The following is a 15,757-nucleotide window of genomic DNA, read 5'->3' on the forward strand; positions in this document are numbered from 1 at the left end:
AATTGTTCAAAGCAGAGAGCTCATCAAAGATAGAAAACCCCAAGATATTGCTCCAATTCAAAACGTCCAAGAACCCCTATTTCGTTTTCTTGAACTGAGCGGCTCACCTGAAGAGTGGACAGGATTGGGGTAGTAGTCCACAGGAGATCGTCCTTGGGTCATGCGGGGGTCCATGAAAGGCGGCATCATCATCCAGCGGGGGTCAAAGCCAAGGACATGTGGGGGATAGTAGCCCCGCTGGGGGTGGCTGGAGCCGGAGGGGGGAGGAGGGTGAGCCGACTGCTGCCAGTGCTGCATCTTGTATACTTGCTCCTGAAAAAGGAAAACAATTGATAAGGTGATAAGCATTAACACTAGGGGTGGGAATCACCAGATGCCCACGATACGATACTAAAATGATACTTGAGTCACGATACGATAGTATTGCGATATGCTATTATTGCGATATATTGAATATTGCGATATTTTGATATATTGTCACTCCTAACTCCTTTTCCTTGACCTCACCGAAAGTAAAACATGCAGTGTTTTTTTCTTTTGTTTTGTTTTTGCCCCACACGTAGGCTATACATTATTAAGCTTCTCTGGACTCAATACGCCACTGCAGGCACAGACTGCACCATCGGGCGCTTCGGGCAGATGCCCGGTGGCCTGGCATGGCATGGCCTGCAATTTTTTTTTTATCGATACTTGGCGTCCAAATATCGATACAATATCGTTAGGCAAAATATCGCGATACTATGGTGTATCGATTTTTTCAATTCAACCAAAGACAAACAACAGGTTACACAGCAGCCTTCCTGAGGCCCATTGCTTTGCATGTTGAGCGAGTTGGTGACTGTGGCCTTGAAAGACACCTGCTCTGCCTGAACTCGTAGAAACGACTCATGAGGCAGCTAATAACTGGTTGAGGCACTGGGCTAGGATGAGAAGGACATGAGGGGTTTGTTGTGGGGAGATCAGCTGGCGCTCACCTGCTGCTGCTGCTGCTGCTGGTGATGCTGGGGCTGCTTCTGAAAGCGCGGTGGGATGGGCTTGGAGGGCTGACGTCCGCTGCAGTCGCCCAAGGGAGAGGAGGGCTCCTGTCCATCCTCCTCACTGCTACGGTAGGCAGAGAAGCCAGACTCCTCGCGGTAGCTATGGGCTGGGGAGGTATCTGGGGGACACTCACTTGCATCTGGAAAACAGAAATCATTTGAGTGAAAACTATGATTACGGTAGTTCCTTTTGATAGTTTGAATATCTTGTTAAAAGGTAAAATATATATATATACATATATATATATATATATATATATATAGCCCATAGCGGTACTATGCTATGGGCTATATATATATATATAGCCCATAGTGGTAGCTATGGGCTGGGGAGTTATCTGGGGGACACTCACTTGCATCTGGAAAACAGAAATCATTTGAGTGAAAACTATGATTAGTTCCTTTTGATAGTTTGAATATCTTGTTAAAAGGTAATATATATATATATATATATATATATATATATATATATATATATATAGCCCATAGCGGTACTATGCTATGCTATGGGCTATATATATATATATAGCCCATAGTGCTAGCTATGGGCTGGGGAGGTATCTGGGGCACACTCACTTGCATCTGGAAAACAGAAATCATTTGAGTGAAAACTATGATTAGTTCCTTTTGATAGTTTGAATATCTTGTTAAAAGGTAATAATATATATATATATATATATATATATACATACATATACCGGTATATATATATATATATATATATATCCCATAGCGGTACTATGCTATGGGCTATATATATATATAGCCCATAGTGCTAGCTATGGGCTGGGGAGTTATCTGGGGGACACTCACTTGCATCTGGAAAACAGAAATCATTTGAGTGAAAACTATGATTAGTTCCTTTTGATAGTTTGAATAAATAGTAGTTTGAATAAATTAAATATATATATATATATATATATATATATATATATATATATATATGACTGTTGGGTTAACAATTTGCTTTTTAACCTACAAAGTGTGATATTTTCAGAGTATTCTACCTTTAGTGCTGTACTGCCAGTTCTCGGGCTGGGCCTTAGTCTGCTCCCTGTTTGGGGACAGCGTCAACTCCCTGCCCTCTCCGTCTTTCTGGCCATTGTCTGACCTCGACAGCTGCCTTTCAGTCTTCCCGAACTTCTCGTCCAGCTTTTTGAGTTTCTCGGCGCACGCGGCCAGCCTCTCCTCGCGGGCGCGCCGCTCCTCCTCCTCCCGGCGCCGGCGGGCCCTCTCCACGGCCTCCGACAGCTCGGGGGACACGTACTTGGGCGCCCTGGGCGGAGCCTGTGTCTGAGGGAGGCGGTGGTGTTCGTCCTGGTCGTCCAGGGGATCGCCCTGATGGGCCACACTGACGGGCCCAGAGCCTTTCTGCTGCTGGTGCTGCTGGAGACAGAACAGAACAGAGGGCGGATCAAAGTGGGAGCCAGGGGAAGGACCGGTCCTTCGTGTATAGTATACCTTGGTTTTCTATTTTGAGAACACACACACACACACACACAGGACTAGGAACTCAAGTGTATTGTTTTGGTGTGTTTTAACATAAGTGTCCAATTAAACAATTTTCAACCAAGCAAGCAAGAAACTATTTTTCACTAGATAGAACAGGAAGATCCAGGGTGGGGGGGAGGATTTGTTTCTTAAAGTGCGTATGCTTGGATGTAGAGGTAGACATGTGGTTATACGCAAAACACACACAATCCTGAGATGACAGAATAAGCCTGCATCCCCATCTTCCCTACTTAAGTACTGGACAAAAACAAATCCAACAACGGCACTACTACAAGTCTTCCAATCACTGTTTTGATGGACAGAATATGCTAAGACTACTTCTGAGTTACATCACGACGAGAAGAACAGAAAACGCCTAAAAGCCTTGTTTAGTGAAAGTGAATGCAATGTGTAGGCCTAAATGTCTAGGTCTATTCATAAGCTATTTTAGGAATTTATTATTTATTTATGCCATCTTTGTCACATCCCTCTTACTTGCCAGGCAGTGGTAGTCAGACATCTGTCACTATGGTTACTGGAAGGTCATCTACCCCAATTCACAATGACATTCTCACTTGAGGGAGTGTAAAGAAGACTCATTGCTCTTCATATGATCTGTAGTTTTGCCTCTACAATCTCAGAGGCATGAAAAACCTGTTTTTTTGTTTTTAAATGAATCATAACCTAATGAGTTTCCATATTATGAAGACAAATAAACTATCTGCAATAAACTCGCTGTCTAAAATAGGCTAATTAACAAATAATTGATTACAAATTAAATACGAGGCATCAGCGTGACGTCACTTGCCACCCAGAAATGCGGAACGCCGCGGCAGTTAACACTTTCAGTGCCACGGCCCTTGGGCAAAAGGTTGCTTGCTGTGCCACATAGGCCGCAATGCATTTTAAAACAGTCATATAATTTCTTTAATAATTACTATGTAAACACTGAACACGCACAAATAACGATGAGACTCTCTTCTATCACCTGCAAAAAAAAGTTTATTGATCCCATTTTCCGTTCTTTAGTTATGAGCCGGAGAAGATAGCTTGATTGAACGAAAAAAAGAGCTTTTTTTCTACGAGCTGAGATAATGAGCCTTTTGTGAAATTAAACATTTCAAGCACATCACTGACTCTGAAGCTAATTTTCTGATGTAGTCACACCTCAAAAATAATTTCCTTCAATAAAACAGTGAAGGCAAGGGAATTTTGTTTGGAAGAATAATATTTTTAGCTGAAACCAGCAGCGCTGGCGCCTGCATGCGCTGCTGGTTGCAGCTTCTTGCTGATCTTTTGCTGCTGGTGGGCATCGGATATTCTGGCTTGCGTTTGCCAACCCTGTCCTGCTGTCTGGGTCTGTGTTGTGTACTTGGCTCTGCGTGCCCACCTCCCCCCCTCCTCCTCCCCCCCCCCCCGTTGTGGGAGGAGTGTCTCTCTGCTCTGCTGTTTTCTCGTTTTCTCTGCCTGTGCTCAGCACTGAAAAAGTCCGCTAGATCCTGCTTTTTTACAGCCGCGTGTACCAGCTCCCATGCTTCGAGTTGAGAATAATAACAAATCCACGGCTGATCATGTGTTGCAGCGGACACGGAGGCTGTTGCAGCGGACATCGAGGTGCTCAATTGTGATAGCAGATTGGCTGCTGCAGGGGCACAGCTAAACGTTGCTTCAATGAAGCCGCTGCATACGGACGGATGCGATGCGATTTCCTTCCCCCCAATGACTTCTTCTGTGTGTTTCACTCCACGTTCTCTCATCTGGAGAGCGCTGTCGCCACCTAAGGGTTCTGTAAAATAGGTTAGACACATTCAATACCTCTGAATATTGTAAGAGGCGATGTAAGAGGCATAGATCGACACCCCCCCGTCAAAAAAAAAAAATCGAGTTATGACGCCATTTGGCGTCGCTGGCACTGTACGGTAAATTTCTAATGACGCCATATGGCGTCGCTGGCACTGAATGTGTTAATAGTATGAGTTGTGTCAAACAAACGTTAATATCTCAAAAACTATACATCACATCGCTTATATTTTGACATTCTGAGTGAGAGCAGAATTAGCTCAAGAGTTTGATGTATAATAATATGCATGTCGTGTTAAAGTTGTGTGAACTGTCGCAGTTTTTTAAATGTAAACAGAGTCAAGCCGGCTAGAGCAGACACTCAAGCCTTGCGCCTCTTGGGCTCCATAGGGTTCCATTGCCACCCAGTGAGGCGGTTTGTTTACCAAAATGCGATATTCAACAATGGAGAAATGCATCCTCATAATAATAATAATAACTTTTTCTCTCTCTCACATAGATCGTAATGTTGCAACACCTTCACGGCCCACAGGTTGGGAATGGCTGTTCTAGGATTTATTTTAGCGGTGGGGGGAAAGGGTTTTGTTGTATCTGGGTGTACCGGTGGTCGGCGTGAATATCAATAGGCAATTAAAAAATATTAAATACAGTGACACTTGCAAAACAAACTTGAGCTGCAAAAACATTTCATAATATATTGTGAATAATATTTAGTTGGCCATGAACATCAATAGAGAATACATTGCAAACTCTAACTTAACGTTCGCTAGTTAAATCTACCTCTCTCCCTCGGCCAGGTGTCGCCACTTCCTGTATCCGCTGTTTCAAATTAAAAGCCCTCTGCAGTAATTTTGCAGCGGTGGCCTGTGTAGAACAGGAAGTCTGAGTTACCTGGCTCTCCGTAGCGAGGTATCTCCCATTGCTCTTCCTCAGGGGGTCATGGTGATGATGGTAGGAGTAACTATCCTCAGGGCCATCCTGGGCATAGGCCACCTCGCCTGAGCTTAGAGAGGACTGGCATTCACGCTGGATCTCTCTCTCCCTTTCCCATTGAGCCCTAGAAGCACAGAGGCACTCTTGTCAGTCACAGATTTAACCACATCTAACACAAAAGGATATATCTTCAAAATGAAACCAAGAATGCCTTGATCCACACCACATTGAGTGTTTTCACACCAACTACAGTGTGAGCTCATTGAGTGCAGAAAAGAGCCAGGAGAAGAGATCTCACCACAGCTTGTGTTTGTCACTAGAGTGGTCTTCCTCATCATCACTGAATTTGAGCTTCTCACCATAATCCACTTCCTCATGGAGTCCTGGAAAGAAAACCATCGTGAACTGTGGGTTAACAGCACAGTTTCCCTCTTATTTCACTTTGACAAATCTAATTGGGCAGACTTGACCAATATCACTTTTAAATACCATAGTCTAATCTAGGGCTGCAACTAACGATTATTTTCATAATAGATGAATCTGTCAATAATTTTTTTGATTAATCGATTAGTTGTTTGATCTATAAAATGTCAGAAAATGGTAGCAAATGATGATCAGTGTTTCCCAAAGCCCAAGATGACGCCCTCAAATGTCTTGTTTTGTCCACAACTCAAATATATCAGTGTATAGTCATACAGGAGTAAATAAACCAGAAAATATTCACATTTAAGACCTGGAATCCGATAATTTAGACGTTTTCTCTTAAGATTGTACTCAAAACGATTAATCGATTATCAAAATAGTTGTCGATTCATTTTCTGTCGATCGACTCATCGATTAATCGTTGCAGCTCTAGTCTAATCTTATGTATGGCCTCATAGGAATAGGGGTTAAAGTAAAAAAAAAAAAGAAAAAGAAAAAGGTACTGACCAGCCCAGCCGTCCTCACAGTCATTGTCCAGCTCATCCAGATCTTTCAGGTCCTCTGGGTTGATGATGGCCGGCCGTGGTGGTCTCTCCCCGGGCCGGCGGATGGGTTGAGAAGAGAGGCGAGGGGGGCCGCGGACAAAGCGGTTCTCTCTCCTCACATCACCGCTACAAAACCACAAAGAGGGGAAAGAGACTAATTGTCAATTGCCGAACGTCTCAAGCCTCTTTCTTGAGCACGCTTACTTAATGGATACTTGTTCGTCTCACGTTGGGAATTAAACTTACTTGACAAGCTCAGGGTTGTTCTGTCTGTTCTGTCGAAACGTGGGTCTGTTGTCAAATCGGGCCGGGGCCACCACAGTCGCGGGGGCGTGGTCTGCTGTGCCCGGGGCTTCCCGCGTCTCTTTGGAGCACATCTGAAACGAAAATACAGGGAGAGAAGATAGTGTGACTAAAGAGAGATTTAGTCAATTATAAGATTTGTGCTGCGGCCGGTGATATCCAAAAGCTGACTTTGTATACGAGTAAAATGCATGAGTGTGTCATGATGATGATGTTGTTGTTTTTACAACGATGGAAGTCATACGTCAGTTATTTCACCAATTGAGTGTTTGCTATTAGAGACAGTCCGCATGTCTGGGAACGCCCACAAAATGTTAAACGGCTGGCACGCGAGTGGGGTAAAACCGCCGATATATCTCATGGGCTGACTCACCAAAAGACGGTGCTGCAGCTCTACACTACAGATTTGGGGGTTCTAGAGCAAGAACACAAGACGTCTGCTCAGATGTGCGTTTACTGCGGTGGTTAAATCCCCGATCGTGTCTGGCTGGGCCGGGCTATCGGCTAAATTCTAACTTTGCTGAATGGATAGAACGGGGGAATTTACCCCACCCTGACCCCGCCCCCCAGGCTAACCCAGCGTCTATTGTGGGCGTTACTAGAGCCTGTTTGGGCGTTCCCAGACATGCGGACTGTCTCTATATGCTTACACTACGGCACTTACAAATGCAGGCAGCATGTCGTGGTAGACAGCGGTGGAGGTGTGATGGAGCTGGTACTGCAGGTTTGTCGGGATGGTCGTCCGGCGGACGGGCTGGGCCGGTCGCAGGGACGGCTCCTTGGGCTCCGGGACTGGCGGTGACGGAGGCGTCACGACACTAGCGGCGGTGGCGGCGGCGGTGACGATGGTGACAGGGGCGGGGTGGGAGATGATGGTTGGAGGGAGGCCAGTCTCACCGAGGGCACTGAGCTTGCCCTCGGGTTCTGCTGGCAGGCCGAGCGGCAGGGACGAGGGCTGGAGGTTCCTTCCGCCACCCTCCCTCCAACTCGTCACATCTTGCAGTCGGAAAGAAAAGTTGTTTAGAAGGAGGAACTAGAGATGTAACGGTATGAACATTTCACATTGCGATTATTGGGACCAAAATGATCACGGTTATCGTATTATCACGGTATTCGTAAAAAAAATGCTGAACGGACACATGAAAGTCCACACGAGAGTAAACATGTAATTGCTATCTGTGTTTCCTGTGTTGTGTACTGTGTGTTGTGTACTGTGTATTCATGGTGTTTGTTGCATGTATTTAGAGATGTAACGGTATGAAGATTTCACATCATGATTATCGTGACCAAAATTATCACGGTTATCGTATTATCACGGTATTCATAAAGAATTGCTGAAAATGTTCAAAAAGTACTGAGAGACTCACTGAAATCATTTTACAACGTTTTATATTGAAAACTCAAGAGCGAAAAAGGATTGATACACTCACTAAAAATATTTTCTCCAAGGCTGCACATTTGCATCTGCGAGACTGTTGCCAACTTTGGTTGATGATGGATGGTATTTACCATGTTTTTCGGTTTTCGATTACCACGGTAATCACGGTACCACGGTTTTAATGATAATGAAATTTTGAAACGGTGCGGTTATCGTAATGAATTTTATCACGGTTATCATTCAAACCGGTTCAAATCGTTACATCCCTAGTAGGAACAGATCGATTCTGCACAGCATCAAATGCTAATGTATTTGCCATTTCATTCCATCGTGCCATGATCTAAATATGGGAGAAATACGCATTGCATACTGTACAGGACAAACATTTTGTTGCAGTGGGAAAAAAGAATGCAACTGTTCCTGATACTTTGAGGCGAATATGCACTCGGAGATGCTGCATGCTTTAGACCTGCCCCATGAGACTTCTTTAGTCATGTCTGAGCCTGGAGGGATTTTTGGTAGCATCTTTGTTTGTGCAGCAAGCCAGGCCTGCATCGCTGAAACGGTGTTTAACTGAATGTTACACTTATCCTACCTCAGCAGCAGTAGTAAAGGAAGTACCTGAGGAGTCCTTGCAAAAAGTGCAAGAAACAAGGTCATTTGAGGGTTTCCTTTCTGCCGTTTGTCCCGAACTTTGTCTCTCGCACGTGTCTGTGTGACTAGTGCACACTCTGCAAATGTGAAAGTGAAAGAATAGCCTTCTCACAGTCGCACCGCTTGTCATTACAGAAATGTTTCACTGCGACGGGATCTTTTGCCACGGTTTGCCCACGGTTCATGTTAACCATCTCAGTGTTTCCCGTACCATTCAACGACGCCCCCGCCAGGCCAGAAGAGGAAATGCAAAAACAAAAACAAAAAATGTCTGCTCTCCCCAAAATTTCAATAAACCTTTATGGCATATTATTACAATACAACAATACTGGTGGTGACAGTAATAGAAGATGCTAAATCATTCAAAACAATAAGCATTTTGCTTTTAGGAGCACCGTGCGCTGTTCCAAAACGTGTCAACGTGTGTCGTTGCCTGGGAAACGGACATCCCATAATACAACTGTTCACATCGCATCACATAACAGGGCTCGACATTAACGGCTGCCCGGTTGCCCCGGGCAACCAAAAAAAACATGGGGCAACCATTTCTCGGTCTTTGGTTGCCCCAGGGGCAACCACGATTTAACATGCAACAAAATATGTACAGCAGCAAACAGCAAAATATACACCAAATAAATGTTTTAATACTTGTTGTGAGTGACATATATGTGACATTTTATTGCTGTTACAATCGAAACGATGTTACTAATTACCAGTCGGAACCTACGTGATGCATGCTGCACGTGCGGTATGTTTAACGAGTACTGACTGGGACAGGTGGGGCTGCTCGCACACAATCACAGCGGCTGCAAGACGCAAGAAGAACCTCGTCCGCCCGCAGCCCCGCACAGAAACAAAGGACGAGGAAATTGTCATTGAGGTGAAATACCCGTGCGTCTTTGAACGGGACGGAAAACGAATGCTATACTGCAAAGCATGTAGCCTACAACAAGCGCTTAGGTCTCATATGCTTCCCGCATCGGCGAGTGTCCACACGGAAAAGTTAGTTAAATCAGCAGACGCGCCCCTCCACAAGGCTGCTGTGCAGACGGTTTTCGCCTGGCTGTGCACACCCCGAATTGTGTAACTACGTGGACGCGGCTGGGCGGACAAAGTGGAGTTTTCAAGACTCCAGCTCACTTCCGCGAGCAGAAACCCACACACAGTGTATAAACGCTCCACACGTTTCCTCGTCAAGATTCAGTGTCTCTCATTTCCGTGCGACAGCCCAAACTTCAAGCATAATTCCAGCATAACGCTATACTGCAAAGCATGTAGCCTACAACAAGCCTACAACATACACCTCGACCAGGACATCCTTCAAAAACGTTTTACCACCGCGTATATGTGCTGAGAAATGATTTGCATCCCTGGCCTGTCAGCCTCTCATACGGGGTGAGAGAGAGAGGGATTGCAGGGCCGCTTCTGGGCCTTTTGGGGCCCTATGCAACATCAGAGTGGGGGCCCCAAACCACTGTCATCAAAGTATCCCTGAATGAACATGAGGAGGGCAGGCCCGGCGTTAGGGGCGGGCCTGACCGGGCCGGGCCTGACCGGGCAGGGCCTGACCGGGCCGGGCCCCCCCATTTAACAAACTGGCCCCCCCATTCAATTTTTTTTTTTTTTTTTTTTTTTTTTGTTGCTAAAAACGTTTTTCTGTTTTAAAGTTTAACACATTAAGTGCCAGAGACGACCTAACTCGTCTTACATAATCCAGCGCTTAAGTGCCAAGGACGAGCTAACTCGTCTTACATAAACATTTTTTTTTTTTGACGGTGGGACATCAATCAACCCCTTTTACATCTTCGAGATAACTATTTGGAGCAAGAGCATGTGTGTAATCTATTTTACCGACCACTAAGTGGCGACAGAGACCGAGAGAAGCCACAGCCACGGGACCCAAAAGCAGCCGCCTCCCGCGGAAATGGCTTGGCGATTTTACAGTCAGAAGCCCGGACACACACACAGAACGGACAGAGATCTCTTCCCCCCAGAGCCGCGGAGCAACGCGCGAACACACACACACACACACACACACACACACACACACACACACACACACACACACCGCGGGAGCAAGCCATTCAAGGAAATGGCATGGCGATTTTACAGTAATCCATTTCAGACTCGTCCCCGCACGCAGGCAAGCAGGCAGGCAGGCACGCAGACAGACAGGCAGGCAGCACAACGCGCTTCTGACACGCCCGCTGTTAGGAGGAAGGAGGAGAAGACACACGGAGGGAGGAGTTTGAATGAGAGGGGTGTTTCCTGTTGTTATGGAGGAAATTACTGTTCAAAACTATTGTTTAGAATGTCTGACGGTCTTACTGATGCCAAAAATGAATGGTTAAAGTGACTGTTTCACAAAAAGCCATTTATCTCTGAATAAATTTCCAGACGCTGAAACCATGCTGTACTCAACGGCTAATATCTACATAACTACTAACTCTGCAAACTAACTCTTTTAGACAGAGAAAGCACACATTCTATTAGTTATTTTTAGATGATTGGTGTTCATGAATTCTTAACAGAAAAGAATCCTCGGCTGTTCTAAAATGAGCCAGAATCGTCAAAAACACCCCTGGCACAACTTACCTACAGGAATGAAAACATGGCTGGCATTCAATGTGTTAACATGGAATCTGGCTGTATTGATTAACTCAATGCTATTGCTAACTGTTACTTTGAACATCCATTTGCAATGATTCTGGCTGGATATTAACTATTGTAAATTTGTCACAATGAATGCAATTTGTGCACAATGTGTAAATACACTTAATATTAATTGTTTAGGCCTAATTATTTGTAAAGTCACAACACATTAGAGATGTGTGTAGTTCTTCACAGATTTAGCCTCTTCATTTTGCTCTCAAATGCACCAGGTTGACGAATTTTACTTTAAAATGTACAAAATCTTCCGGGGGAGAATCCCCCCGGACCCCCCTTGGGTAGCTTGGCCCCCCCAAGCTAGGGGCAGGCCCCCTCTGTAACTTGGGTCTGGAGCCGGGCCTGGAGGAGGGTAGGCTACTTAATTATCAATAACGCTTTTAATTAATAAATTAAGCACAATATGAACAATAACTGTTGAAAAATATATGAAAATGAAAGTTCACAAATATTAGTTAAATCCTTTCAGTGCAAATGCATTATAAAAACAAAAAATAAGATTTGTTTAGAAAACGAAATGACACAAATTTATTATTATTATTATTATCATTATTACTACTACTACACCCGGTGCGCACACTGAATAGGCCTATTATACTATACTATAGATTATTATACTTACTTTTCTGTCACATCGTAATTATTAAGCCGGCTTATGACTGCATAGTATCTTAATTACTCAAAATATAAAGCGACTAAAATTGGGCAACCATATTTTTATTCGGGCAACCAAAAGCTCTTGCCAGGTTGCCCCTCCGGCAACCACTTTTAAAAGTTAACGTCGAGCCCTGCATAATAGTATGATGATACTTGAAATGCCATTGCCAACATAGATGCAAACAGGTTAGCTAAAAGTTTAGCATCGCCAGCGAGGGCCCCCACCGTTGCTGAACATTTTCAAAAAGCACTGCTACACTCACGGAAATGAATTCACCAAGGCCTGTGTAGGTACAGGATCTACTCTGCTTACAGATACTGTTCGCCCTACCGAAGTGCTCGGGGTCCACAACAGGGTCTAACCCATGGGTCTAACCATAGTCCAAACCCAAACCCTGATTCATATTTTTAATGTGTATCATGTCTGATAACATCGGTAGCTTAGCATTAGCTTGTTAGCTAATCTAAAGCTGTCGGCCATTTTGCCCAGGTTAACTGTTGCTAACTTGGGTGGATGATGGACAGTATTTAGCGTGTTTTTCAAAGTGTAATCACGGTAACACAGTTTTAATGACAATTAAAAATTGAAACCGTAATACTAACCGCCAGGAATTTTATCATGGTTCATCATTTAAACCGGCAATATCATCCCTACCCACAATGCAACATTGCTTGTCCATCATCCAATTAGTTACTCGTAATGTTTGCGCGTTTACGGCACGAGAACACACTGACTCCGTCAAAACACAGCTAGGGATGGGACCGATCCGATCCAATATCAGGAGCCGATACCGACATAATTCACGAATCGGATCGGAATCGGGGGGAGGGGGATTTTTTTTTTTTGCAATTCCAGCACGGGCCGCTGGCCGTAATTTGCCCATGTATAATAGTATCCTTTCTTTGCCTTGTATATTTTCTTAATTTTGTCTGCTTTTTGCAAGGTATATTTAAAAAAAAAATCTTTAATTGGCCAAATCTTTGCCTATACTGTATATTCAAGAAAAATATCAGTATCTGCGTAATATCGGTATTGGCAGATATCCAAATTCAGGTATTGGAATCGGAAGTGAAAAAATGTGGATCGGTGCATCCCTAAATACAGCTATGATGAATATTCAGCGCAACAACACAAATTGCTTTCAGACTGCCAAAAATCTCCCCGATTGGCCAATTCCGTGAGTCTCCCGGCCAATCCCCGGGGAGTTGAAAGACCAAAAGAAAACAACGTACTCTGGGGGCGGAGGCTTGGTCCGGGCCCATACGACGGATCGAAGGCGCTTCTTTCCTTGCCAGCCTTGTCCTGTTCTCCAGCTGCCTTCAGCGTGGGAAATTCCTCGTGAGAGAAGGGCTGAAGTCGGTTTGAGGCCCTTGAACCTGCCGTCGTCATGGAAACAAGCGGCAGGCAGAGAGAGAGAGAGAGATGTTAGTCAGCTGAGGCGTGCTGCAAAAACACAAGAGCGTTGCTGCTGCTGCAGTAACGTCCACAGAGAGACGAGAGTGACAAGTATGATGATGGCGACATGGAGCACGAAGGTCATTTTGATCTCACTCTTCATAACAACTCACCATCTTGCTCTACTGCCTTTCCATTTAGCTGGGCCCATTGCTTTGGTCCACCTGTGTTTGTGCTCTGAGGAATGAAAGCAAGGTCATCAAGCTGCGTTCACAGTCACACCCACCGCCGAGTATGTTACCAAGCTCGCAGCAGCAGTGAGCAGCACTGCTCAACAATACTCACCCACAGGGCCGATGCAAAATCAAAGACCCTAACCCCAATCTTACCAACAAGTGAGCCACATCTGCAGCACCGGCATTAACATTTTTGTTTAGGTTTTAAATTCATAAACACAAATTATTTTGGACGTGGGCGTTCCAACAATGCAAACGCTTTCCAACTGTGCCAATAACATTATGTGCTTATGTGCTACGTCTGCTAGCACACAGGACGCAGAGGAGATTGTGTGACATCATCGGCTCGTGATGACATCACAATCTGCTTGGTCATGTGCCAATGTGCTAGGGATGATGTCATCTGTGACATCATGATCATAGTTATACATCATGATGTCGGGCAAGGTCCGTGTCACCGTCGTCTTGGTGACGACGACATCCCGTTGAGGTCAATTGCATCTATCAGGTCAGATGCGTCTGGTCAGTGCCAACTTGCCCAAGTGGGATTCGAACTCCGGACCTTCCCGGGATGAGGGGACAGCTTTGTACTAGGGCTGTCACGATTCCTCGAGTACCTCGAATAACTCGAATAATTAAAATGATCGAGGCCAAAATGATTCGCCTCGACACGGCATTTAGAGAGTAGAGACTGTGTGTTTCTCACGGACGCTTACTGGTGTGGCACAGCGCTCTTCCGGTGTAAACACGCGAGGACACATGATCGCAGACAGACCAGAGAGGCAGAGCTATAGCGAGCGGACCCCGCAAAATGGAACGAGGCGGCGGAGAAAGCAGACAGGAGGAGCCGGGAAGGGAAGAACCAGGGCCGACAAAGCGACCGAAACTGTCTAAGTGTGGGACCATTTCACGCTGAAAAAGGACACAAACTCAGTGGTGTGCAAGAAGACGATACTTGCATATCACAACAGTACCTCGTCAATGCTTCAGCACCTGGGGCCGGTTGCACCAACTGGTCTTACACTGGTCTTAAGCTAAGTTGGTCGTAACTTTACGACCTACAGCTACGCCGGTTGCACCAAGACGACTTAAGCCTTATTTTCACTAAGACCAGGCGTAACTCCTACGCCTCGTCAGGAGGAGGCGTAGAGCCTGCCTGTAACAGAGATCTCCGCGGAGACCTTTTTGACCGTCATCGTCGTAACATCGCCAGTTCGCCGTCTTTGAAAGCACGACGTTAGATTATAACTAACTACTTGTGTGGCTTAGCCTTCCCAAATGTTGGCGTTAATTCTTTTAGAATTTAATACATAGAATTGGGAACGTTACATTCAATTTCATTCAGACTCCCTGACACTAATCGCCGCCGCCATTTTCCCCCGGGGCTTCCACAGGAGGAGGGGGGTGGGAGGAGGGAGGGTGTAGTGACGCACATACAGTAGTGGGTGACGGCGCGAGGCACATGTGGGCCAATCAGAGGGCATTCCCCGACAATTCACATGAACGCGCATTGCTATGACCAGCGTAGTTAAGACCAGAGTAAGCCGTGTTGGTGCAACAGGCGTAAGTCCATGGTCTTAACTAAGACCGACGTAGGAGTTACGACCAGGCATAGTTAAGACCAGTTGGTGCAACCGGCCCCTGAACCGTAAACATCCAGTCTACGCATCCACCAGCGCATCTACGTCGAGCGGAGCAAGGTAACGTAACGTTAACTATACACAACGCTAATGTAAATGTATGCTAAGGATTGCTACTTGATATTAATACTAGTAGTAGTTGTGCTGCTGGCTTGCCACGTTGCCAATATGACTATTAGTAACTGCATTCACGCTGCATTTTTGTGATGTGGCTTGCCGTTTTCTGTGAGAAATACAAAGCTCAACCTAACGTTAACCTAACGTTAGCGGCTAATTTAACAGCTTTGTGTGTGTGTGTGTGTGTGTGTGATCACACTAGCCTGTTGGTGTGTGAGAGAGAAAGAGAGAGTGAGTGTGTGTGAGAGAGAAAGAGTGTGTGTGTGGAGAATGTACATTTACACACCCTAGACCGGTCGACTCTTCTCATGATGATTGCAAACAACTATTTAATTGGTGCATTTTAGGCTCCAATTATTACACCACCTGACCTGTTATCTTGCTATTCTGATATTTGTGTCAATAATAGGCAACAGGTCTAGGGTGTGTAAATGCGCATTCTCCAGTTTTGTTATGAACTTACCTAATAAATATCAATAT

At 45.1% G+C, this 15,757-nt stretch overlaps 1 protein-coding gene across 13 annotated transcripts in view; it reads right to left on the reverse strand.

Annotated features, from left to right (window-relative positions):
• prrc2b (proline-rich coiled-coil 2B) overlaps positions 1 to 15,757 on the reverse strand; it is a 46,101-nt gene that overhangs the window by 19,101 nt on the left and 11,243 nt on the right. For 8 of the 13 annotated variants that reach the window (XM_083657868.1, XM_083657867.1, XM_083657870.1 and 5 more), the window contains exons 5-14: positions 13,458 to 13,521; positions 13,122 to 13,265; positions 7,197 to 7,528; positions 6,476 to 6,606; positions 6,192 to 6,355; positions 5,560 to 5,644; positions 5,220 to 5,385; positions 2,045 to 2,423; positions 975 to 1,177; positions 108 to 312 (exon numbers count right to left, since the gene is read on the reverse strand). In XM_083657868.1, coding sequence (XP_083513994.1) covers positions 108 to 312; positions 975 to 1,177; positions 2,045 to 2,423; positions 5,220 to 5,385; positions 5,560 to 5,644; positions 6,192 to 6,355; positions 6,476 to 6,606; positions 7,197 to 7,528; positions 13,122 to 13,265; positions 13,458 to 13,521 — 1,873 coding nt within the window. The remainder of the gene's footprint in view (positions 1 to 107; positions 313 to 974; positions 1,178 to 2,044; positions 2,424 to 5,219; positions 5,386 to 5,559; positions 5,645 to 6,191; positions 6,356 to 6,475; positions 6,607 to 7,196; positions 7,529 to 13,121; positions 13,266 to 13,457; positions 13,522 to 15,757) is intronic. The other 5 variants (XM_083657864.1, XM_083657869.1, XM_083657863.1 and 2 more) reach the window with 2 other exon arrangements.

This window comes from Poromitra crassiceps (genome assembly GCF_964638095.1).
Source record: "Poromitra crassiceps genome assembly, chromosome: 21".
In the NCBI taxonomy this organism is placed as follows: Eukaryota; Metazoa; Chordata; class Actinopteri; order Beryciformes; family Melamphaidae; genus Poromitra; species Poromitra crassiceps.